The sequence below is a fragment of the Eublepharis macularius genome, chromosome 11, assembly GCF_028583425.1.
Source record: "Eublepharis macularius isolate TG4126 chromosome 11, MPM_Emac_v1.0, whole genome shotgun sequence".
Classification (NCBI taxonomy): domain Eukaryota; kingdom Metazoa; phylum Chordata; class Lepidosauria; order Squamata; family Eublepharidae; genus Eublepharis; species Eublepharis macularius.
Genome location: NC_072800.1, coordinates 81,270,065 through 81,294,215, shown reverse-complemented (window position 1 = coordinate 81,294,215; position 24,151 = coordinate 81,270,065). Strand labels below are relative to the sequence as shown.

The window sequence follows — 24,151 nt, the reverse complement described above, 5'->3', positions numbered from 1 at the left end:
ACCGTCACCGAAGAAATACGTCTAAGCCCTCCAGGAAGAGGCCACTCTTGGCTGTACAGTATAAATCAACTGCTGTCAGAAAGCTGCTGTTTGGAGCACTGCAGACATCATAATGAGGAAGGACTGGTCAAATGTGTCATCAAGTTAACAATAACTCAGACGTTTGCAATTATTACACATTCCCCACACATTCTGTCGTACGGATAGCTGCTATGGAGAGGGCTTATGTTGGTAAGGATTGCTATGGTGCAAAGCAGTAACCGGGTCATTTTTTGTTTGTATGTATTACATCATTTCAATGAACGCAAATTTATAAATTGCCTGTTGTCTACTGCCAATGCTGAGCAAAACAAACAGGGGAAAGGTTATCAGCCTTGCTTAAAAACTAGCAGGGCCTGGTGTGCATATGTTCTCAGAGGAAATCCAAGATAGCAGAAAGCTTCCTTTTGTGTTAATATGCGAGTCTGCAGACTCCTGCCAAGATTAAAGTAACTGAAAAATGGACTAATGGGTGCCCTTATTAATTTCTGCACTGCAAAATTCCGAAGACTACATATATTTGGGAGGATTTGGAGATGTAAACTTTAACAACAGGCACAACCCAGTTCAGCAGAAATGTGAGGATCTCAAGGGATGGGCAGCCCAATCTTCTCAAATTCTTTTTGATCAACTTGCACAACGGCAGCTACAATGACACTAAATACTTGGCAAATCTGTTCAATTTTGTCCCAACTGGTATTAAGGTGTTTTTTTAAAAAAAATGGCAAGCATACATATGTGAATCTTGATACAGGCTGCAATGAGAAGTTCATGGCCCCAGGATGTTGCATCGTAAGCTGTGCCTGTTTTCTTTTATCTCTATTCCTGCCATCACCACATCAAGAGTCATCCATATTTGCTACTGGGGTGTTAGTGAAGCCAGCTGGGTGACCTTGGGTCAGTCACAGCTTCTAGGAGCTCTCAGCCCCACCCATTTCACAGGGTGATTGTTATTGTGTGGGTAATAATAACATACTTTGTAACCTGCTTTGAGTGGGCGTTAAGTCATCCTGAAGGGCGGTATATAAATCAAATGTTATTATAAACATCATCCAGCAAACTAGCACTCTAACTGGATCATGTCTAAGAGCCACCAGGATGGACAGGCAGGCAGCAAGCAAACAAGACAGACAGCAAAGTAATTCAGGACTAGCAGCATGCTCAGGAGAAAAGCCCAAAGTGGCATGAAGCAAGCAGGATCAAAAAATATATACAATGATCGGCTTCAAGGAAGCAGAGCTTGGGACAGTCAAGAAGTTTCATCCAAGACCTCCTGGCCAGCTTGCTAGTTGCCTCTTTCTGCTACCAGTATGTTGAAATAAAAGAACTGGATGTGGTCCTATCTCACAAAGGCAAGCAGCATATATATAGTTATCCTTACTGCATGAGAGAAAGGACAAACGAGAGAGAGTCAAAAGAGTCCTGGACAGGAACATGAGTCTCAACTAGACATGGGCACGAACCACAAAAAATCCAAACCATGTGGTTTCTGGGTTTCCAGGAACACGAACTCCCATGAACTGGGGCAAGTTCCTGAACCAGTTCGTGGTTCATGGGGTTTAAATGCCCCATTCCGGCTGCTTAGCAGCCGGGAAAGGGGCATTTAATCATTTAAAGGGCCCTTTCCTGCCACTTGCAAGTGGCAGGGCCCTTTAAACGGCCCAAATCCCACAACCCCCAGCCCCCCGCTCCACACTTACCTTGTCTTCTTCGCAGCCGCAGCCTCCTCCCCCTCCTCCCGCGAGGGGCGGGAAGGCCGTTTTCGGTCTCCTTTGCCACCCTGAGGGCCCGTGAGGCAGCGGAGAAGGCCGAAAATGGCCTTCCTGCCCCTCGCAGGAGGCCATGGAGAAGATAAGGTAAGGGTGGGGCTGGGGTGGGTGGGGGCTGGGGGTTGTGAGATTTGGGCGTTTAAAGGGCCTTGCCACTTGCAAGTGGCAAGAAAGGTTTAAATGGCCATTTCCCCGGGGAAATGGCCATTTAAACTGCCCTGTAATACAAACCAAATGAACCAGCAGACCAGTTCGTGGATGTTCGTGGAAATGAGCTTTCACAAACCACTGGTTTTTTAGGTTCGTTTTCAGGTTCGTGCCCATCTCTAGTCTCAACTGTACTTCATCTGGGGTTGGTGGGTGAGGACGAAGGCACAAGGCTCAGGGACCAGGGCTAAGGGCAAGTACCAGCAGCTGTACCACCACAGCCAAGCTCTGGTCCCAGTGTCAGCTGTGACCTCATACTGCTGATGTAATGAATCTTTCAGCCAATTTTTATAAATCACAGCAACTTTTCCCAGGCTGCTGGCCCCAGTTATGCCATTTTCCTTACATTTGGGTTAACCAATGTTGGAAATTTCTGTCAGTGAAAATCTAGGGTATGTATTCTGATTGTTAATAAATAGACTTTTGAACCATCACCAATGCTACCTCCGAGTGAAGAAATAGTAAAGAAAACATTAAAATGACAAACTGGAAATCATTTGCTTCAATAAGATGAGGCTCAGTGAAAAAAGTATCAACCATTTTCTGGTATAACACAGTCTGCACGTTTAGGTTATATTAAAAAAAACTGGTCAAGCCTGGCTATTTATATTACAAAACAGCAGTGTAATTATGAAGGTCCTGCCACAACAGAATTCTCATTTGATTCTGCAACACAGCCGTTACAACGATTAAGGTTACATTCAATTGCTAATTCCATGGTTCCACGTGGTAATAAACAGAATCAAGGATCACAAGAACCAAAGCACAATTAATGGCTCACATTTTACTTACTATTACTGCATTAGGAAAAAGAACAAACCAAAAGAACCATCTGTCTTGTTCCAGCGTATTAGAAGAGAACTCCTGCAGGGGATCAGATCAAACCACCCCCAAATCCAAGATGTTTTAATAGCAACTCGTCCAAGCTTCTCTCCCCTCCTAATTAAAGTTGATTGACAATTTCCTAAGATTGGAGGATGCCACACTGAATACAAATACACAGTTATAACCAGTCCTATCTGAATTTTAAAAATATGTCCCTTCTTTATGCATTTTTTATGTTCCCACTAACTTCATGCTAATCATGTTTTTATTTTTAATTGTTATTTTATTTTTATTGTTATTTTGCCTCTTCGTTTTAACACATATCCTGAATATGTTTTGGCACTGAGAAATGTCAGCTTTATTTTAAAGAATTCACTTACAATAAGGATAAGATTATTGGTTATTATACTGGAGAGGAAACTGAAGTATGTTATTATGACATCATTCCTCTCATGATGAAACTGTAGGCCAACAATATATTTCTTCTGTGTGATCGAACTTGAATGACTTCCAATTTTTTCCCAGTTATTGTATAGAAACTAGATGAGATCTTTTTCAAAAACTACTGTTCTCTCTTTTGGAGACCTGTAATACTTACGGCTAAGAACTGGCCGAGCTTACTCTTACATATTCATGTTGGCTTTCAAATTCATCTAACTCTCCCTGCAAAGGCTGTCCACCATCCTGTTTTAGTTTGTAAGGCTGACTGTATAATTAGAAATACGTTTTTATTTTAATGATGTTTTTAAATGTTTTATGGAAATGAATTTTATTGTATTTTAATATGTTGTGATCCGCCCTGAGCCCTCTTGAGTGGCGGGCGGAATAGAAATGTGAAAAACAAAACAAAACTGAAAGCATGTTTATTTTAAATTCATATTTACACTTAACAGGTACCAAACAAACACATTTACCAATCTCTGTCAAATTTGTTTTGTTTAAATCTTCTGGCAACCCCAAAGAGAGTTTGGCTTCCACATTGCCAGGATTTATCATTTTAAGATGTACAACTTCTAAGAAGTGGGGAGAGTCACAAAAAGCATCTCCAGCTGGTATACGACTGCTTAGTCATCACTTTCATCCCTCCGTTTACAATAAAAATGACACAGGAGACAGAACAATAATTGGCACCTGTCATTACTCTTGAATAAAAGTACTAAATTTTTAAATCCTTCTTTTTAAAAATTATAATGGATGAAAGAAAGAAATCTGGTTTTGAATGTCATTATGAATTTCAGTCTCTATTCTCAATGATAAAATTTGTATGCTGTGTTTGAGCAAACTGTCATGTTAATCACATTCCTCAGTCTGGCAGCTTCAATAATAAGTATGCTGACGGGTAGTATTTTTTTTCTTAATGTAGTAGATGGGCTCCCCCCTCCCTTTCCAACACCCTAAAAGGAAAAACAGAATTCCCATTTACTTTCATGACCTCTGATTTAAAAGCAAAGATTGCACATTATTTACTACTGGATGATTTCCCTGAAATTTAATGAGGGCTAAGTACAAATATGACAGATGTAATTATCACAGTTTTATTCTGCACAGTCAGGGTCTCCTTGTGTTGTAATTGCGAGCTTTTCATTGAACTGCTGGCAGCACAGTTATTACCGTAGTATTTTATGTTATTTTGGAGAATGAAAAAGAAGACTTCCAGCTCAAATTCATTCCAAGGAATTTCTAAACATTCCTTCTGCCCAGCTCTGCAATATAACACTTTAAAACACACACACACACGCACACGCACACGCACACGCTGTTTTTGAGTGTACAAAGGCTAACCCCTGGATTCTCATATGCTGGGAAGGATGGGAAAGTGGGGGTGATGGTGAGGGGAGAGCATTAAGGAGTTTTGAGGGGGGGGAAAGAACTATGTGGGCAGGTGGCCAACTCATTGTCTAGCGCAAAAAGGATTTTTTCCTAGCATGTATTGCTTTACTCATTTAGACTCAAGCCAAGGTTGAGTGAGCCCCAGCTGGAGGCTGGACCACTGACCCTGAAGCTGGAAATACACAACTATAAGCACACCCTTGGAAGCCTCCCTTTCCGAGGCCAGAACATAATTGCTTTATATTACACTCTGGCTTCATCAGGCAAACTCACATGCTGAGGGGTGGGGAATAAAACTTTCTAGTCCAATTCATACTTTATAACTCTAGCGTTATTAATTCTCCCCTTGGAATTCATGGCAATTTTCACTTCACATCCAAGCGCCTCATATATGTCATGTTATTGGTATGATAATTACTGGAGGCTACTTAAATTGAATGGCAACATCTTTATTTTTAGAGCAACTAGTATGGTAAGAATATAATCCTATAAGAATTCAGACATCTGCTATGTTTAGTTGGCCAGTTTCCCCCCTAACTATGAACATAAAAAGGCAAACTTTTTGTCCCATTAATTGGAAAGTAAATAGCTGTACAAAATTACATCATTTTGGACAATATGAAAGTTGTTCAAATTTTTTAGAAGACAGTCCTTGAGAACATACCAAAAATCATAGCGCTGAAGAGCTAAACTCCCTCCACCCCCAAGATGTAATCAAAACAATAAGGGCTGAATGTGTGGAATCCTTACTCTCTCCCCCAATGCATGCTATACTATGGGAAACAATTTCCAAGGAATGGGAGGGAAACACCACGATTAGTAGATTTCAAATCAAGATGAAGTCATTGCTTTAACATACCCCATTTAACCATTTGCTTGATACCATAATGGCCTGAAGAATTTTTATCCAGGTGCAACAAAAGGGGAGATAGGACCAACTCCATGTATATGTTTAACAGAAGGATTGGAGTTGTTTCTTGCAGCAATACAGGTTTCATCAGCTCGATTTTGATGGGTCTAACAACTATTCTGTCATGAAATAAATATGCAGTTGCTACTCATTTGTTGTAAAGGAGCCACGTTTTCACTAAACACTTCTGTTGAAGAGATACTAAGTTATCCTCCCTAATGTTTTGGGAAAAAGGTCATTCTTACCCCCACTATGGGGAAGATGAAGCCTAATGAGAACAGTCAAACTTAGCTTAATGATCAATCAAACTCTCAAGAATTTTAAAATCAAAGAGTCCAGTAGCACCTTTAAGACTAAGCAATTTTATTTTAGCATAAGCTTTCGAGAATCAAGTTCTCTTCGTCAGATGCCTGATACAGAGACTGGACAAACACAGAAGCTTCCCTCTCTTGCTCTTCTGTGTTTGTCCAGTCTCTGTATCAGGCATCTGACGAAGAGAACTTGATTCTCGAAAGCTTATGCTAAAATAAAATTGCTTAGTCTTAAAGGTGCTACTGGACTCTTTGATTTTGCTACCACAGACTAACACGGCTAACTTCTCTGCATCTATGACCATGAAGAATTTTAAAGGATCCTTATTATACCTAGCTTTCCTATCAGAAGCAGGTACACAACTAAATGGCAGACTGCGAGTCAATAAGTCACAGGAAGAAAAACGTGACAGGTGTCACCCTGGCAAAACAGTAATTTTAGAGTCGGCACTTAATGCCTGAAGTAACAAAGCTCTGCAGCAATCAAAAACAGTTTTGAAGGAAAAGGTGAACCATTTCCAACATGTCCTACTGGTTACCAAAACTGTTATCACATGGATGCAACACTGATTACCCACAAAAACATTTTCCTCAGCACACACTTTTTAAAGGATTGTGAAGAAACAAAGCTGCATAAAGATCCAAAGCACAGCTACCATACAAGAAACTTGCAACAGAATTAACCTTTTACTTCATAGGAGGGAAAGTAGTTTCATCTTAATTCTATACTTACAACTGGACTTGCGTTGATGTAATCTGAATTATCATGGCTGTTTTCAGCTTTCAAACATATCCTGCAATGATCATCTGTAGAAGCAAAGAAGTAAACTTATTTATATGCATGTGTGCTCATGCAAAGGGAGATCTTTCAGTGAATTTTTCCATCAGCACAAAAAAGCCCACATTCTTTGCTCTTAGCTTAGCCCTCTGTTATCAGCCTTTTAAGGAATTAGTGTGTCCCATTTGGTGCTAAAAAGGCATTTTATCAACAACTGCTTGTATCTTCAGTTGGATGCTTCCAGTTTTTGCTTCTTCCTTCTCAAAAGTCAAGGGTGCACCACTTAAAACTTGCATATCTACTCACAGTTTCACAGACAATGCTTACAAGTCAAAGCCTTAAAGATCATGTGAAACAGACAGATCCCTCCCCTTTTTTGTAAACATCCAGTCTGATGAAGCACTCTGGAGAAGTTGAACACTGTTTTATGCTAATATTGGTCAATACTAATAAAAGGTGTGACATGACTTATTTTTGAACTTCTAGAAGTAGACTCTGAAAGACAAGTCAGGTAACAACATTAAAACATTCTCACTATATCGACAAGTAATACCAATTCACCTGCTCTGGATAGCCAAATTTAATTTTAAAGCTCTACAGCTTCCTTCATTCTTGTTCTGTTACTCAAGCGCTAAATAGGATGTATAAGTTCAGAAATAGCAAAACATTAACACAGATGATCCACGTGCCACCACTACAATAAAATTGGTTAGTCTTAAAGGTGCTACTGGACTCTTTTTGATTTTACTCCTTGGGTAGAGCAATCTATAGGTATGTTCTGGCAACTTTTCTGTGCTTTTCTGGGATCTAATGAAGACTGAATAAAGATACTGCATGGCTTGTGACAATCTTCTGATCCTCTGAAAAAACCCCATGCAGATACACTGTAAGAAAAGGGATGCTTCAGCTGCCAGAGATTGCTCTTGAAATTGAATCTAAATTTGTTATGGGTATCCCAAGTTCCTAAGCTAGTTTTAGTGGTTACATTTTCTTCACAGAGCCTCTCCCAAACCATTTAACTCACTGTTCACTAAGGTTATTTGAAACATTACACTCATTAGTAAAAAAAAAATATCACTATTCCTTAACAAGAACATTAGCACCAACAAACTTATCTTATACATCTTTCCCTAGTCATCTGTTTATGAGCAAGAGAACATTTGAAATATGGTTGTTAGTAATGAAGTTTAGATTAAAAGCATTTCCTCTCAGAGCTCATATTTACTTCAGTCAAGAGGCATCTCAGGCTATATTACTATGTATTCTAAGATCTGATTTGTGGTATAGGTTTCTCATACCTAATGGGAGTCACTGAGATGTGCTACTCTTAAGTTTTACAAGAGCACAGAGCCTTCTAAGAGCATGTGCACCTTGGCCCTTCTTGGCTTTGCTTCTCATCTTAAGCCCAATATGGGGAAAAGCACCTCCGTAAGTTTATCTACAGACTACAGAGCCAAAAGGCACTAATTCAGCACAGCTGAATATCAGATGAATGGCTTGAGCCAGTTCTAATTACAAGCTGCTGACATTATTCACTTTTTGCATGGATGTGATTCTGTCCCAAAGTCAAGCCACTCTGAGCAACCAATATTACCCCAACCATATGCTGGAAGTATGTGTACACAGTTGAAATCTACACAAAAACATTATCTGCAATCATTGGATTGAGAAGCCGTGCAAAGGAGCCACGTAAATTTGCAAGCAGCCATAGCATACAGAGACAAAAAAGTATGTTAAGAAGTATTTACTGCTGGAATTGCCTTCCACACAATGACCAATATTTGAATACACCCTTCATCCACCACTTGTTGATAAAAATGCTCTGTCGGTCAAAGAGGAAAACTGTAAGCAAAGCACTCATGTTAAGCTATACCTACAGGCAACTACATCTTGCGACCGGTTCTTCTGGACATTTTCTTCCTTATGTGCAATGGTGGTTGCATTGGGCTCAGCCTGATAAGCACAAAGGGCTTCCCACTCTTTCTCCAGACGATTCTTGTTCTTTAAGTGATCTTCCATATATGACTGAAATGAGAAAGTTCCATTAGAAGCAATGCTCTTTATGTGTTGACACAGAAATGTTCCAATACACATATGAATGAGTTCAAGATCACTAAAATACTCTGGTCTGGTTTCAAAGAAATGTCTGACTAGCTTTGCACACCAAAGAGAGCTCGGGGATTGAATTTCTCAAACGGCATCAAACACATCCCTATGCGGCAAAGCACTTTTGAACCTGAGAGGACTTTTTATACCAGCATGTGATGCTGCAAGGAGATGTACTATTCAGTGTCAAAATTTCCAAGGGTATATATAAAAAACCTTGGGTGCATCTAAAGTTACATCTTGGCCTCCCAGCTTGTGTGTAACTTTGAAATAGATGCTAAAGTGATCCAGCTCTGTGGGGATACCCTGAAGTTCCAGGGCTGAATGCATGAAACTCCACACATAACAGTAAAAGCAGGGAAAGTAGAAACAGGACCCATTTGCTCTTCCAGTTTCTCCAGTTCCATGTTCTTTGACATTAATGCCAAACATTTAGTACATACTGGAAAGGCAGGAAGAAACATGGCAGACAAAAGGCATTAGTAAGGAAAAGCAGAAGAAAATGAAAGGAAAGATCATATGGCAGGTATCTAACACAGACAATGTGCAGTCCTCTGGTAGTTAACAGCAATACAAGAAATATTTATACTGCCTGGTAGGCTACCATGTTCCTACTTCCAGCCAAACAATTGATATCCAGGACCTTCTCCTTCATGGTAAGGATGTAGGATATAATGCCAGCCAAAGAAATGAGAAATCAAGTGCATCAACCGTTCTAATTATTAATTAATACAAAACTACCAGATAACTTTACATAAAAGTGTGGCGTGTGAATGAAACACATGACTACTAACCACTGTAGTCGGAAATTTCTTCTGATTACCAGATACTGGAGATTAACAATAACTGATGGATTAAGTCATAATACCCTAAAAACTGTACATCATTAGGCCACTGTTTTTGACCAAACATGTAATTATTATGCTTTTAACGATATCCCAGTCTTTAAAATATGCACTTAAAAATGACTACTGATTTCAATAAAACTTGCCTTCAACTAAACATGCTTAGAACTTGTCAGGCTCCGAGGTACAAACGTCGGAGCCTGGGGGAGATGCGCCCTCCAGGCTGGCCCCGTCTTCATGACAGCTGTTTGAAGGGGAGGCCTCAGAAAAAGAAAGGAGGTGGGTTCTGTGCACCCTGGTTCCCTCTCTCCCCCATGCTGGCTACTCTTGCTCACTCTCTTTCTCTCAGCTTCCTCCAGTCTCCGCTACTCACTTCTCATCAGCCTCCCCTCTCACCTCTGTGCTTACAGGAGCCACTCTGATTGGCCGCCTGCCTCCCCCCCAGGCTCTGACCCATCCCCTTCTGGCCAGGTGAGCTGACAGTGAATCCTCTCCAATGGGAGGGCCCCATTGGGCCAGCACGTCTCCCTCGCTTTCTGCCCTGCTGCCTAATGGGGTGGGTGTTGTAGAGTGGGGCTGGTGGGGCCCCACTACACCCGTCACAGCTGGGTCCACTCTGCTGGGACGCCTCCCATCTCACTCCCTCAGGCAGCCAATGGTGGCAGGGCTCCTGCGCCTACTGGTAACTTGAGAGGCTGCCTGCTGCTCGTCAGCCCCCAGGCTGCCTGAGGCTCTGCAGCCGCTGCCCCGGCTGGGTGGCCTTCCGTTGGTTCCATTGGTTCCTGCTGCCTGATGCAGCTTCTCTCCCTCTCCTCAGCTCTCGCCGAGAGTAGATGGGTCTTGGCCCCCTCTCCTCCCGTTGCTGGCTCTCCAGGTAAGTCCGGGGGAAGGGGGCTCTGCTTTCCCGGACAGAACTGCAGTCGATGTAGCTGTCACTCCACCTATGCTGATATATTTGGTATTCCCCCCCCCCCACATACACACACTGCCACCACTTCAGTAAAATTGTGATCACATCCTTGGAACAATCAAGGTGATTTTATTTCTTGCAAATCAAAACATGTGTTTGCTGGCATGAAAATGCTGTCTGATGTATCAGTCTAATTTTCTGTGAAACATTCAACCACATTTGTGAGCTGGTTTATGGAAATCATATCTGCCAAGGGCAGTCAAGCTAAAAACAGAGGCATTTGTGGAACTGAGGGAAATGCAGTAGAAGAGGACATTTAATGCCATTGAGCTATTTTGGATTATAAGATTTATTTTAGTAGAGGCTGGAAAAAATGCTAGTGCTTGGATACCACAGTGACAGGTACATCTTTGGTGTTTTAAGGTATCATGGTACCGCATTATTTTGATGTGAAAGGATTATCCTATTAGAATAAAAGATATTTGGCACACATAAAAGAAGAGACATTTATTAAGAGACATTTGCAGAGATTACTGAATGATCCTTTGTGAAAACAAAAAAGTTATATAATATTTTCAGAGCTTAAACTTCATCTGGCTTTCGTTGGGCCAGTAAGCTCCTGCATCTGTACAGCATCCTGTATTGCTATCAATGAAGGTCGGTGGTTGGTTCATTGAGAGCCAAACGTGTTTTCAAAGCTGTGAATTTCATGGATTGAATTATCTTTTTAGAATAGCTTGCTTTCTCTGCTTTCCCTCTGTAGTTTTCAGAGTTCGCATTTCAAATGTTCTTCATGCATGGTAAAGATTTAAATACTAGCAATTTTCATGAGGTATTTTAATAATTCAGTTTTATTTTAGGTGTCTGCGTTGTCAATATTTTAGTATAGGCTTGGTGGGGTGTGTATGTATATGCCCCTAATCTTATTTTTATTATTCACAATTAATGTTTAAGAGCTTAGTTTTACATTATTCACAATATAGGGTTAATGCTTGCATGTGCTAACAATATATTTGAAAAACAAAGCACAGAAATCAAAACTTTCCCACATAATGTGGCAAATTCTGATAATGCATACAGGAGTATGTTCTAATATCCTGGCATGGAGCAGGATTCACTGGGGCAGTGGGGGGGGGGGGAAGATAACTGTGAATTTCCTGCATTGTGCAGGGGGTTGGACTAGATGACCCTAGAGGTCCCTTACAACCCCATGACTCTATGATTCTAATCTCCATCCTTCCTTCACAGACACACAAATAATTCTGTTACTGTATTTTAAAAATTGTGGTTGGTGGAAAAAAACACCCGATTGTATCAAACACCCATGGATGGCCATATGGTGGGTGGAACCCCCAGGTTTGCACTAAGAACTTAAAGGGGGGGGGGTTCAAACACAAACCAATTTAAGGTCTCTAAGATCTCTAACCAGTTAGATTGTGGTTGCCATTTTGGATAGATGGGCCCCCCAAACCAATGAGAGAGATGCTGTGATAGCTCAGCACTTTTAAATTATTTTGTGTTTTATTTAATCCTTCTTGATGAGGAGGAAGGCCAGAAGAAAGAGCTGTGCACAGGAGAGGAGACAAAGCTGCAGAAGCTGAGAGAGGAGGAGGAGGCAGGGAACCAGGATGGAACAGGAAGGCAAACGTGGGAATAGGAGCTGGAGCAAAAGGGGAAGGAGAAGGAAGGGTGGGAAAAACAGCAGCTGGCAAGGGAGAAGGGGGAGAAGCAGAGGCACCCCCCCCCCGGACACACAGGGAGCCCTGTAGAATTTTGCATTGTTCATATTATTTGGAAACCAATGCAAAACACCATCATTCTCAGTATTTAACACATCCAGAACAGAATAAATTATCTACTTCTGCAAACAAGTAATTCGGAAACACGGACAAAATGCTGTAGAGGAATAGCCAGAACTAATATTGTCACACGTGTAATGGAATTAAGGATGGAGCAACAGCAACCACAAAGTATTACAAAACAAATCACAGTGACCTGTTTTAGCAGCACCTTTAGCATAAGTTTAATGTACCAAAATAATTCTCATTTTTCACATACGCATGTGGTTGTTTGCATTCACGTTCAGTTACATCTCAGAAGACTGTAGCTAGAAAGAAGCACCTCTCTGAAAGTACCCATTTCATACCACTTTCAGCCTGATTTGTTTCCACAGACCATATGTGCTCGCAACTTCAGTGCTGGCCTATTTCCACCCACTTACATGGTTCACAGTGTTCATCCTTAGAGCACAGGAGAAAACTGTACATGCTTTCCCTTGCTTTGTCCACTTTCCAAATTTCTGGTTGCAATGCAACATCAGAAGCTATCACACAGGCACAACTTAAGAGTAACCAAGACACCTGTCTTGGAAACTTTGCTTTTCTACAAGGATGAAGCCCATCCAGTGGTTTAGAGGGGGAAAATGCGTATTGCTCTGCATAGCCATTATGCTCTAAAGATAACTGATTACCAAGACAAGGATTTAAAATACATTCAGACTAAAATAAATCTGCAGAGATTTTTTAAAAATATAGTTCCAGATAGAAAAACAAAAGAAAGCAAACCTTTAAAATGACAAGAAAACATGCTTGTTGATAAATCGGAGACATTAATCTCTAGCTATCCAAGCATCCTCAACTCCTAAACTAATTTTGGCAGAGAGAAATTTTATCTATCCTTGTGGGAACTTCTGGTATTATAACCCTACAAGTCACACATCAACTTGAAATCCATTTGCTAATCAGAATGTCATCATCCATCTTTCCAAGTTCATTAACAGCGTATCAAAATACACAAGCCTGTTTCACGAAGCAGCTCACAACAGGGTGGTTTGGATACCATCATAAGGCTCCCCTGCACAGACCAATGCAGCTGGTTTCCCTAAAGTGCCTGCTTTGAAGTTCCTCCTTGGTGAAGGATTGCAACTGTTGCAGCTCTGCCAATCTCTAGAGTTCTTGCTATAAATTGTAGTTCAAGGCTAGTTATAAAATTCAGTTTTGAGAGAATATTGCCTTCTATCCAGCTAAGAATGAGTTATAATGAAGCTGTGCACGTATTACATCATAGGTAACAATGCTAAGACACATTGATACTGGTGACCCTGGGAAACAGATGGGGATTGGAGTCATGCTTCTTGTCCTCAGATCTGAATCTTTAGAGTGCTTCCAGACAGGAGGATGTGCAAGTGTCAGACACTGAATCAGCATGCCTGACATCTGCTAGCCACATGGGGACTGTGCCAATCCTCACGAAGATAATTTCAACTCCGGTGGATGAAAATCAGAACTTTAGGCTCTGGAAGTGTTTTACTACCATGCTAAACATTTCTGAGCTGGCAAATACGTTTTGCTGAGCTACCTTACCATTTCGCTGAGGAGGCTATCATTAAAAAGCACACTTTTTCCTGAACAAATAGGGATTGCCACAGCAGTGGACTCTGCCCAGTGTTAAGCAGGGGAGCTGTCCTTGGTACCAAACAAGGGAGTGAAGCTCTAGTTGAGACGGTGGCCTGCCAGCACAAGGGCAGCTGAAGCATTATTGATAGCAACTGTAGCAGAAATCATTTTAAAATCTCAAACAGATCCTGCTAGTTTGCTAGCAGTAGCTGAGTAGCATCTGGGCTGAGTTTTCCCCCCCTCTGCTTGTAGGTACTTAAACCTGGGTGTGGTCAGAGCTGCCAGCCCTCGAGTGAGAGTTGAAGGGCTCTTTGCCTTTGGCTGTTAGCATGTGACTTGTGGCCTAGCCCAATGAATCATGACTCCTCCTTGGATGTGTTTGTTTTATTTGTTTCATTTATTTATATTATATGGTTTAAACTGGTTGTTTTGGAAATTTCTGTTAACTACCATGGGTTCCTTTCAAGAGAAAAGTGGCAGAGAAACGCCCAAACAAATGAGTAAAATTGGCAGGGTTCAAATGAAATTGTATTGGAAGAGCCACCACAACGTTTTATGTGAGTGGGTAGCAAGAGCTCTGTATCTTAGTGCAGAACCTTTCCAGCTTCAAATCTTTGTCTAAGTTGAGAGGGGATGGGAAAGTATGTGATCTTAGGAGAGAGACTGTGTTCCACGCAGCAAGATGAAATTAGTGAATTATGTGGTGCTGCCTCTTTAAAAACTGAACAGAGGTTATAGAGGATACATCCAACCTTGGGGTGCTGGTTGGATCCAGGGAACATATTATACCAGTTCTCTGCAGCTGATACTGGAATGCTTTGGGAATGACTCAGTTAACATAAAAAGCCTGGTGTGCTTGAGAGAACATAATCTTCCCTATGAACCTTGGCAGAGGCATGACACAGAGCTTTTTCTGTTGCATGCCAATTGCAAGAAATGTTGAGTGGGGTAGAATTTTGTAATTGGCATTTTATTAGAAAAACATTTCACAGTATTATTTTACCACATGCAAGCTATTATCTAAAGTGCCACTTACTTTCTGTCTCCAAAATTGGTTTCTCGTATTTGTTACAGACCTCAGAACTCCCTAGAGTTTGCAGCTATCACAGTCAAGCAGTCCAAACTAACAAGAGGAATATCTGGGCTCAATATCACCTTAAAGACCAACTAGATTTCTACGGGTCCAAAAAAACTAAGAATGCATCGGACAAGAAACCACTCTTTCAGTCATTACGTCACGTTATGACCTTTGCATTCTGAGTCAAAGTAACAATGAAATCATTGAACCTGTGGCTTCTGCTAACTATAGTTATGGTTTCAGACCTATAGAGTTTATGACTCCTTGTCCGTTTCTTACTAAAATCCAAATTCCTTAGACATGCTAGACTACTGGCATAGTGTCAATACATACATAGACCTGTTGCTACTGTAAACTTTAAACACGGGGCCAAAAAGCTGATGGCTCACCTCTCCAGAGATCTTTGGTTTGCTCTGGTGCATTCATTCCACCTTAGTTCTGAAATTATGCTTTACCGTTTCTCCTATCCCATTCATATTCACATAAAATACTCTGGGGATTTTTAAAAACTTAATTGATTAAACCTGCATGATACAGGACATCACGGATCAGATGCCCAAATGGTTACTTATTTTTTTAAACCTGGGCAGCAACATCAGGGATGGAGTGAAGGCAAGACTGTGGGCAGGGTAAAGATGGAAAATGCCAGTAAAAGTCACAAGTGGTTTTCTTTTCTGATCACTCTGGATTCCCTTCTCAGTTGTTAAACAGCAGAGCAACATCCCACCATAGTCTGTTGGTTCAGACGTAACACCAGTCCACAGCTTAGCTTCCCTAACTACAATTTTGCTGAAATGTACTATACTTGTATGTTATGCACAGGGTTTCCACACTGCAAATTCTTGTGCTTCACAATTCCTTGTATTTTCAGGGATGAATGTGCACATGAATCCCAGATTGTACAACCATGATCCCAACATGACATGAAAGGCTATTTCAGGTTGACTGGAATAATACACTAAGAGACCCTGTTTAAACCCAAGTCCTAGGTTCTTCAGTCAACAGGACACTTCTGGGAAAAAAATGTTGTGATTTTATCCCTGTGGAGCATTGCTAATATTAGCAAAGTGTGATGTCCCAACTTCCCATATAAAAGTATGTCATGGAAGCATAGACAGTGCTCCTGCTTGAGAAGTTGTGTTTCTCCCACATCCAAACAAGCAACTTCTCCAGTTCCATTTTGAGTCTCTGGACAACCGTACCTGTTTCCACAAATGAATTACGTGGATCTCTTCTGATTTTTAGCCATGTGAAACATTTGTGAGAATGATGCATTTGTAGATTAATTGGAGTTATCTCTAATTTACTATTTAGAAAGTTCAAAATGTCCATTTGCGATCACAAATTATCGAGGGCTATTATAAAAAAGATGTTACATTGGACTATCCGTCTGACTGCATATAAGCATGTACGATCATTTGCACAAGAAAGAGGCAGCACACACTTTACCTCTGTAGAAAAGCTTTAAGAAATATCCCTAAGCTGCACATGTATTTATGTATAAAGAAGTGTGGAAATCATGGTTCACCCCTATCCACTTCCTTGAGGCACCACCATCAGATTTAGCAAGAGAAAGCAACTCTGAGGGAGTACTGGGTGATAAAAGCATAGTATTTTAGCTGTTTCCACCTTCACAGACTTGGCACAGGATACTAGCCTTGGGTAAGGCCCAAGATCCTGCTGGTTTCTGGGCTTTTTGCCAAACAGGAAAATCACCTGGCAGGTTTGGCTGCTCAGCCAATAGGGGACCAGCTCAGCCTGATTAATCCCTATTCAGAGACTGACCAACTCAACTAATAAAGATTCAGCACAGGAGGGTCTGGATCTTTTGCAATGGCTGTGGCTCAGCCACAGATTCCAGGAAGAGAATACTGTGAACCTTATCCATCCAAGCACCCAATCTCAATTTCAGGACTACCTACAGGCTAGCTCATTATATTATCACTTTCCTTAGTAGGAGTCTATATTTAATCCCCGCTTTATATGTTTTTAAATTTGGGGGAGAGCAAAGTACTTCCTGACAGAAAAAGGGGTTGAAAGATTTGTAGGACAGGCTTTGACAAGACTGTGCACTCAGAGGAATGGAAAGGAGGAAACACATCTCTGGATCGTGTAGAAATAGCCCAGGCTTTCTTAAAAACTTCAGCATGTTGCTTATCCAGAATAAAAGCTTACTTCCCTGGTAAACAAAGGAGGCTACTGCCAATTATTTTAGAAGGAACGCATGGAATCGTAATCATTGAACTTATTTGCCCACCCTCATGTAGAAAAGATTTAGTGCCTCCAATGGTGACATAAATGGCCTTGGGTGCTGATGTTGCCGAGGTAAGGTGAAACTGCCATAGTTCTGCCCAGAGCACCAAGCAGTTGATAAGACAAGTATGCAAGCATTGCTCCTCAGATGCTGCAGAATTTAAAGCTTCGAGCATCTTTTACTGCTAAGTAATATTTCAGTTTTCCGATTAAGACAAGAGGGGGTGGCAATGTTTATTGGGCTTCATGCTTTTCTGAGCAAGGGTTGAGCTAAAAAAATCTATTAAACAGGATTCAGACTGAAACCCATTAGCTCATCTTCTGCATCTCACAGATGAACTCATTCCCCAGAGGCAAATTCAGTAAATTAGCACTTTTGTCATAAAGTGTCATTCCCCTTTCAACGTATAATGCAGGCATTTTGTATAAACAGAAAAACCCTCCTCTTTCCACAATTTGTGCCTTCCCCACAGGACCTCCTGACCCTTTTACAGAATACATTAAAAGCATTAAAATGTGTATCCAGAGGTCACACCAGAAGATGTTATGTATGACAGCACAGTGTTTTCTGTACTCTCTAAAAAGCATCACAGACACTGACTGTTAATTCCGCCCACTGTTATCTGGAGAAATAGTGGCCATACCAAGCTTCAGTTTCACTTTGCTTATGATTCATTGTACCTGACCATCTTTAAAGCACAGTCTCAAAACTTGATGGACAAGCCAATATCTGACTAGTGACCAACCAACAAGGTGCCAGGAGATTCTTCGAAACAGCTTTAATTGTTAATCATCTGGGGGGGGGGGGCGTGAATCAGGGCCAAGGCATGGGGAAAGGGAGCTCGACTCTTTCCCTCCTTTTCCCAATCTCAAAAAAAGCCCCCAGCACTGCTAAAGCATAGGACAACATACTGGCAAAAAGTGTATCTCCCTCAACAGGATAGATAGTAGGTTGAGGGTTGGATGTTCAGTTGTATTATCCTATGTTTATTAGGGATGGTGATACGGATGCCTTATTAAAGTTATGACTTGATGATCATCATCATACTCTTGAAGGCAATGCCCTCCCCACCCTAAAATTCCTAAGCAGTCAGGTTCAAGCACACAAAATTAAGCAAGGCAACAGAGGAAGGAATTGCTCTCCTTAGCTTCTCTCACATCAGAAGGGAGCAACTGGGCTGTTATAGCTAAGACTGATTTAGGAATCAGGTAAATTTTCAAATGGGGCAGCACTGAAAAAAAAGACTACCATATACTAGTATCACCTATTTGCAGACACAAAGACTATTAAGTGAAAAGTATATTTAGGAAGCACCACGTTGCTATGTGGCCTTTGTTTAAAAAGCATAATTGCTGTGTCCTCTAGGGAAATCATGTTTTTATACTGAAGACATAAATGTAAAGTACATTCCAAACTAAACAACACAATGAAATATTTACGCTAGACGGCAACCTGTGTTCTATTTACCTAAATTAATATACTGGTGATGCTGCGGCTATTGCTGGCTCTGCTCTTCGTAATGCTCTGATAATAGAGTTTTGCAATGTGTAAAAGGATTATTTCAATCCAATCAGCAGGTGCTGGGATCAGTGTATGTCAGACAAACACTTACTAATCTCCTTTCTTACTGTTCCCAGCTGCCAAAGGTGCTCAGTGAAATCTAAATGAAATAGCTTGATACAACCTGGTTGGGGCTGGTGCAGGGCTTTGCCCACCCCCCTTCTGAATACCTGAAAATTACATTTATACTAACCACTATTAACAGTTTAAAGGTATGGCATTGGATAGATTTTCTCTTAAAAGGTGAAAGAGAAGGGGCAACTGCAAAACTTAGTACTTAAAAAATGCACAATTATAAAGCACTTACACTTCATAAATACCATTAAACAGGTAAGCAAATTATAATCCTTTTACAGGATTATAATTTGTTGACGTGAGCTATTGTTGATGGGAGCAATCCACCAGAAATATATTTTATACAAAATGTGGTTAAAATGAATGAGACTGGCACAAAAAAAAAAAAAAGAATCCCTTATTCATTACACCTGGTATCTCTCAGACCTTAAATAATCCAAATTATGCAATGAAGTTTTATCCCTGCAATTACTTTGCCTGAAATAAACCTTGTACAAAAGAGAAGACAATGATCAAAAAAGGGAAATACGTCTAACCTTTTACAGGCTTTTTGCAGTTCTTTTCATCTAACAATAAAAAAGCAAGCAAAACATCACTTTTAACAAAACAAGGCATTTTCCACAGGACTATGGATCAGGGAACCAATAAAAGAAAAGCAAATGGCACAAGATCTCTGAGTGGTCAGGGTTAAGCTATGATCCCAAACCGAACTTGGTTGGTTGCAATTTTATTTTAAACAATTATCTTACTCTTTCTTCTTAATTATTGTTTTCATGGCCAAAGTCATAAGCAACAAGCCATCACTACAATTATCTTACTCTGTTTATTTCCTAATTAAATACTAAAGCCTAATCAGGGTGGATTGATTTAAATCAAGCTGACACTTTTGAAATCCAGGGCTCATTTCGAGGGGGAACGCACAGGAACGTAGTTCTGGCAGTTCCCCAAAGAGGTCACATGTCAGGTAGCCCTGCCCACCTGACTCTCGGCCATTTTGGGTCCATTTCGGCCTGGATTGGGGCTAAAACAGCCCGGATCGGGCCTCTGACAGGTGGTGGATCACTCTCTCGCTCATCAGCGGCCTGATCCTGACCATTTTGGGCCCCTTTTTGGCCATTTTCAGCCCCTTTTTGCCATTTTGGGCCCAATTTCGGCCCTGAATGGCCAGGATTGGGTCCAAAACAGCCCGAATAGGTGATGTCAGGGGGTGTGGCATATGCAAATCAGTTATACTAATGACACACTTCCAGTGACGGCAAGAGGCGTGGCATATGCTAATAAGTTATGCTAATGAATTCCTCCAGCTCTTTTTCTACGAAATGACCCCTGTTGAAATCTATATATTTTCCTGCACAAGCGTGAATACTAACTGGCCACAAAAGGAAGTCAAACATATTCGTTTCAATACAGAATGTCGAGCATAACTCAGAACCTTGGGTCATGAAGCTCATATGTCCCCTGTACTGCAGAATTATTTCTGCTTAAAAACAAGAGATAGATTTCTATTTGCACATGTGCTATCAAGAATGCCAGCAAACTAACCTGCTTGAAAGGTAAGACCTCAATCCTCTGCATGCTTAAGTGGAAGCAAATCCCACTGAACAAAACATGTCTCATTCCTAGGTAAGCAGGCACAGAATTAGGCTACAAGGATCCAGAACTTTCCAGGAGTGAGGGCTGGTAGTAACAGGTGAGACAGAGCTTTGCAATGACAGTAAATATCCATGCTGCTTATTGAGTAAATAATAAGTATTCACAACTCAAGCGCCAAACAGATTGAACAGTTCATTCAGAGCCAAGCTACAAGTGATGCCTTATACAAGTTGGACACTTGTCAGCTTACCTCAAATTTTGATGGGAAATGTAGGTGTCCTGGTTTTACAGCTTGGCACTCCATTACAGCTGCAAGACCAGGATGCCTACATTTCCCATCAAAACTTGAGGGAAGCTGACAAGTGTCCAACGGGTGTAAGGCGTCACTTGTAGCTTGGCTCTCAGATGCCAGGAGGAAACAGAATAGGTGCATCTCCCATATGGGCTTTGTAAATGATCCAGGTGAAATACAGGGAGGCATCTCATGGATCCTGATACCTTTCATGAGTCACTGAGTTATATTAGGAACATTATAATCATTATAATGTGTCATTTCTAAAGCTTGACCTTATAAGTCAGATATCTTCTTTTCCTGTTCCCTCTTTGGCATTGAAAAGCAACCTTTACATCCAAATCTATACACACTAATGACTCATTTTCATTCTCTTAAAATTGTAGGCTGTGTTAACATTTAGATTTCCTTCCAAACTGGTGACTTTTTAAAAAGAGGCCATAATTAAAGTGTTAAAAAAAATCCAATTTTTAAAAAACCATCCACCCTTTATTTAGGATTTGCTTCTTTGGGGCTTCTACCCTGCCACTCTGGTAACATGTACATCTTGGAATTGTGGAACATAGAATAACAATGTGACTGTCCCACATGAATGTCACTCTCTCTCAGCCTGGAAATATTCAGACAGGAAGGACTACGTCACTGGCCATGTCTAACCTGCAGCAATTGTGTGAAGAAAATGCCATGAAGAAGCCGTTACCATGCTACTAAGAGCAAAATATAAAGCTCCAATCAACGTTTTTACAAGAGTTAGCTAAAATGGTTCTCAGCATGTATTCAAACCTCTTTCCATTTTACTTATGGCAATGTGATTTTTTTTTGTAGCCCATGCAAACTTATAGCCATGCAGCCACAGCTGAGCAGGTCCTTCTTGTGAGCGCCAGCAATATGTGCAGAACTCATCACAGATGAGGACGTGGCATTCACATGTAACTGCTTGAAAAGCTGCCGCTGGAAACAGCAATGGATGATACAGATATGTGCTATAGATCCACAGGGTGGCACATGGCAAAATTATGCACTACTTGATGCAAGATTTTGATCTTTGTACAAGAAACAAAACCACAGACACTTCCTCAAAAGTACAAATTATACAACTGTTTTGAAACCACTCAGTGATACAGAAAAAAATAACCACGGCAACCAAACAGAAAAAGTATGTAACAAGAAAAACGCTGGTATATTAGGTTGGAGGTGGAAAAATCATGTTTAAAGCACCACTTAACCGTAACTACACCGGGTAACTTTGATCACATCACTGTCTTTGTCAGAAGTACCTCATGAGGCTGTTGCAAGGGGGGAAAAACTGTGCACCATCCTGATTTTTTAATGCAACAAAATGATGTTTATTGAGGGTCTAGAAAATTGTTTCAAAAAGCCAGATAAGGTCTCATCTCTTAAGCCAAGCAAGCCCCTCTCTGCCAAATCCCTGCATTTGAGACTGTGTCAGATCCCCATGAATGGGGTTTTACGCTTCTGGAAGGAAGAGTGGATACAGATGTTACTGGAACACAACATATAGAACATTTGTTTTAATACTCTAAATATTTCAAGGAAAGGTGTCAAAATTGCAGCCTTGTAAAAGAGCCATGATCTGCGCTGAAATTTTCCTGTTAAAGTTTGAACAGAGGGACATACTACAAGTGATAGTGGCCACAGGTCTACTCTGGTGCAGTGACTCCCAGGAGCTCCCCCAACCTTTTCAGGTGCCGAACAGCCCCCCATTGTTGTTTCACCTGAAACAACATTGTTTTCAGCACCTGAAAACAAAAGAGGAGGAACAAGAGTACTTGGGGCCTCTGCAATCTGGACTGAGGCCCTGAAGCAATTTTTAAAGAACTACAACTGCTTTTAAAATGGCTTCGGCAGCCAAAAGGTAGACCTGTAGCTACTGTCACTTGTAGTTTGGCCCACAGTCAAGATGGTTGAAGAAATGGAACAAATTGTTTGCTCAATGTATTCATTTTGATAACCTGTAAATATATGTAAATTAGCAAAGTATGCATATAAAATGTGGGCAAGACAGAATGAACCATAAATACATGACACTTGATGTAAATCTGACTAATTCAAAAGGTATTCCTCCTACTCCAAGTGTTCAGGCAGGGATACAAAATAACATGATTTTGCATTATTCTCAAAAAGAATCCTAAAATGTAGATTTGACTGACAATCACTCTGATCCACACATAACTTTGGGCCTCCCTTCCAAGCCCAAGAGCAGCCTGAATAGCCCAGCTTGAAAATTAAGCAGGGTTAGCCATGGTTAGTACTTTGATGGTAGACCACCAAGTAAGTCCAGGGTTGCTATGAGGAAGGTGATGACAAACCAGCTCTGCTCATCTCTTGCCTGGAATGCCCCATGCCGGGAGTTGATTACAACTCAGCAGTTTGTTCTTCTTCTTCTTCTTCTTCCAAACCCAAACATACTGTGCACACATGAAACCAAGTACTTTGCATGGAGTATATAGCAGAAAAGCTTCATTCATTCATTCATTCATTCATTCATTCATTCATTCATTCATTCATTCATTCATTCATTCATTCATTCATTCATTCATTCATTCATTCATTTTTAGCTCACCCACCCCACTAATGGGCTCAGGGCGGGGTACAATAAAATGCTCAATGTGCATTTAAATATATATATATAAATAGATTTTAAAATGCAGAAAACAAAAATACATAAAAGAGCATATCAGATGGTGGCCCCCTCCAGTCTCCCCAATCCAAACATAAACAAACCAAGAGGAGTGGATGGGGGCCACAGTTTGATAATACTCTGGTGACAGCGCTTACAGGGGGCAGGTGATTTTGTCACACACACACACACACCCCCGGGCAGGAGACCGGTAGGGAGGCTCCTAAGCTATCAGAAAGTCAAAGACTGGCCTCAACCATATGCCTGGTGGAACAACTCCATCTTACAGGCCCGCCGAAAGGACAATGTCTTGGCGGGTCCAGGTGTCCTCCAACAGAGAGTTCCACCAGGATGCAGCCAGGACTGAAAAAGCCCTGGCCCTGGTCCAGCCGGGCCTTCCTGGGGCCGGGGACCACTAGCAAGTTGTTATTTGCTGATCTTAATGCTCTCCAAGACACACATGGGGAGAGACGGTCCCACAGGTATGCTGGTCCCAGTCCATTTAGGGCTTTAAAGGTTAAAACCAAAACCTTGAATCTAATCTGGAACTCCATGGGAAGCCAGTGCAGCTGCTGCAAGATGGGAGTAATATGTGCCCTGTATGTATATAAGTATGTCCTGAAAATAAATACTATTATCCCACGTGTATGTATCTGTATTGTGAAAGGTGAGAAAAGGTATAATAAAATAGCTTAGGCAACCATCTCCCCAGGTTATCAGCACACTCATTTCC

General features: G+C 41.1%; 1 protein-coding gene across 1 annotated transcript in view; it reads right to left on the bottom strand.

The window, feature by feature from the left end:
- The window catches only part of PTPRN2 (protein tyrosine phosphatase receptor type N2), an 816,843-nt gene that overhangs the window by 48,576 nt on the left and 744,116 nt on the right, over window positions 1-24,151 (bottom strand). The window contains exons 15-16 of the mRNA XM_054990963.1: window positions 8,547-8,694; window positions 6,625-6,698 (exon numbers count right to left, since the gene is read on the bottom strand). Coding sequence (XP_054846938.1) covers window positions 6,625-6,698; window positions 8,547-8,694 — 222 coding nt within the window. The remainder of the gene's footprint in view (window positions 1-6,624; window positions 6,699-8,546; window positions 8,695-24,151) is intronic.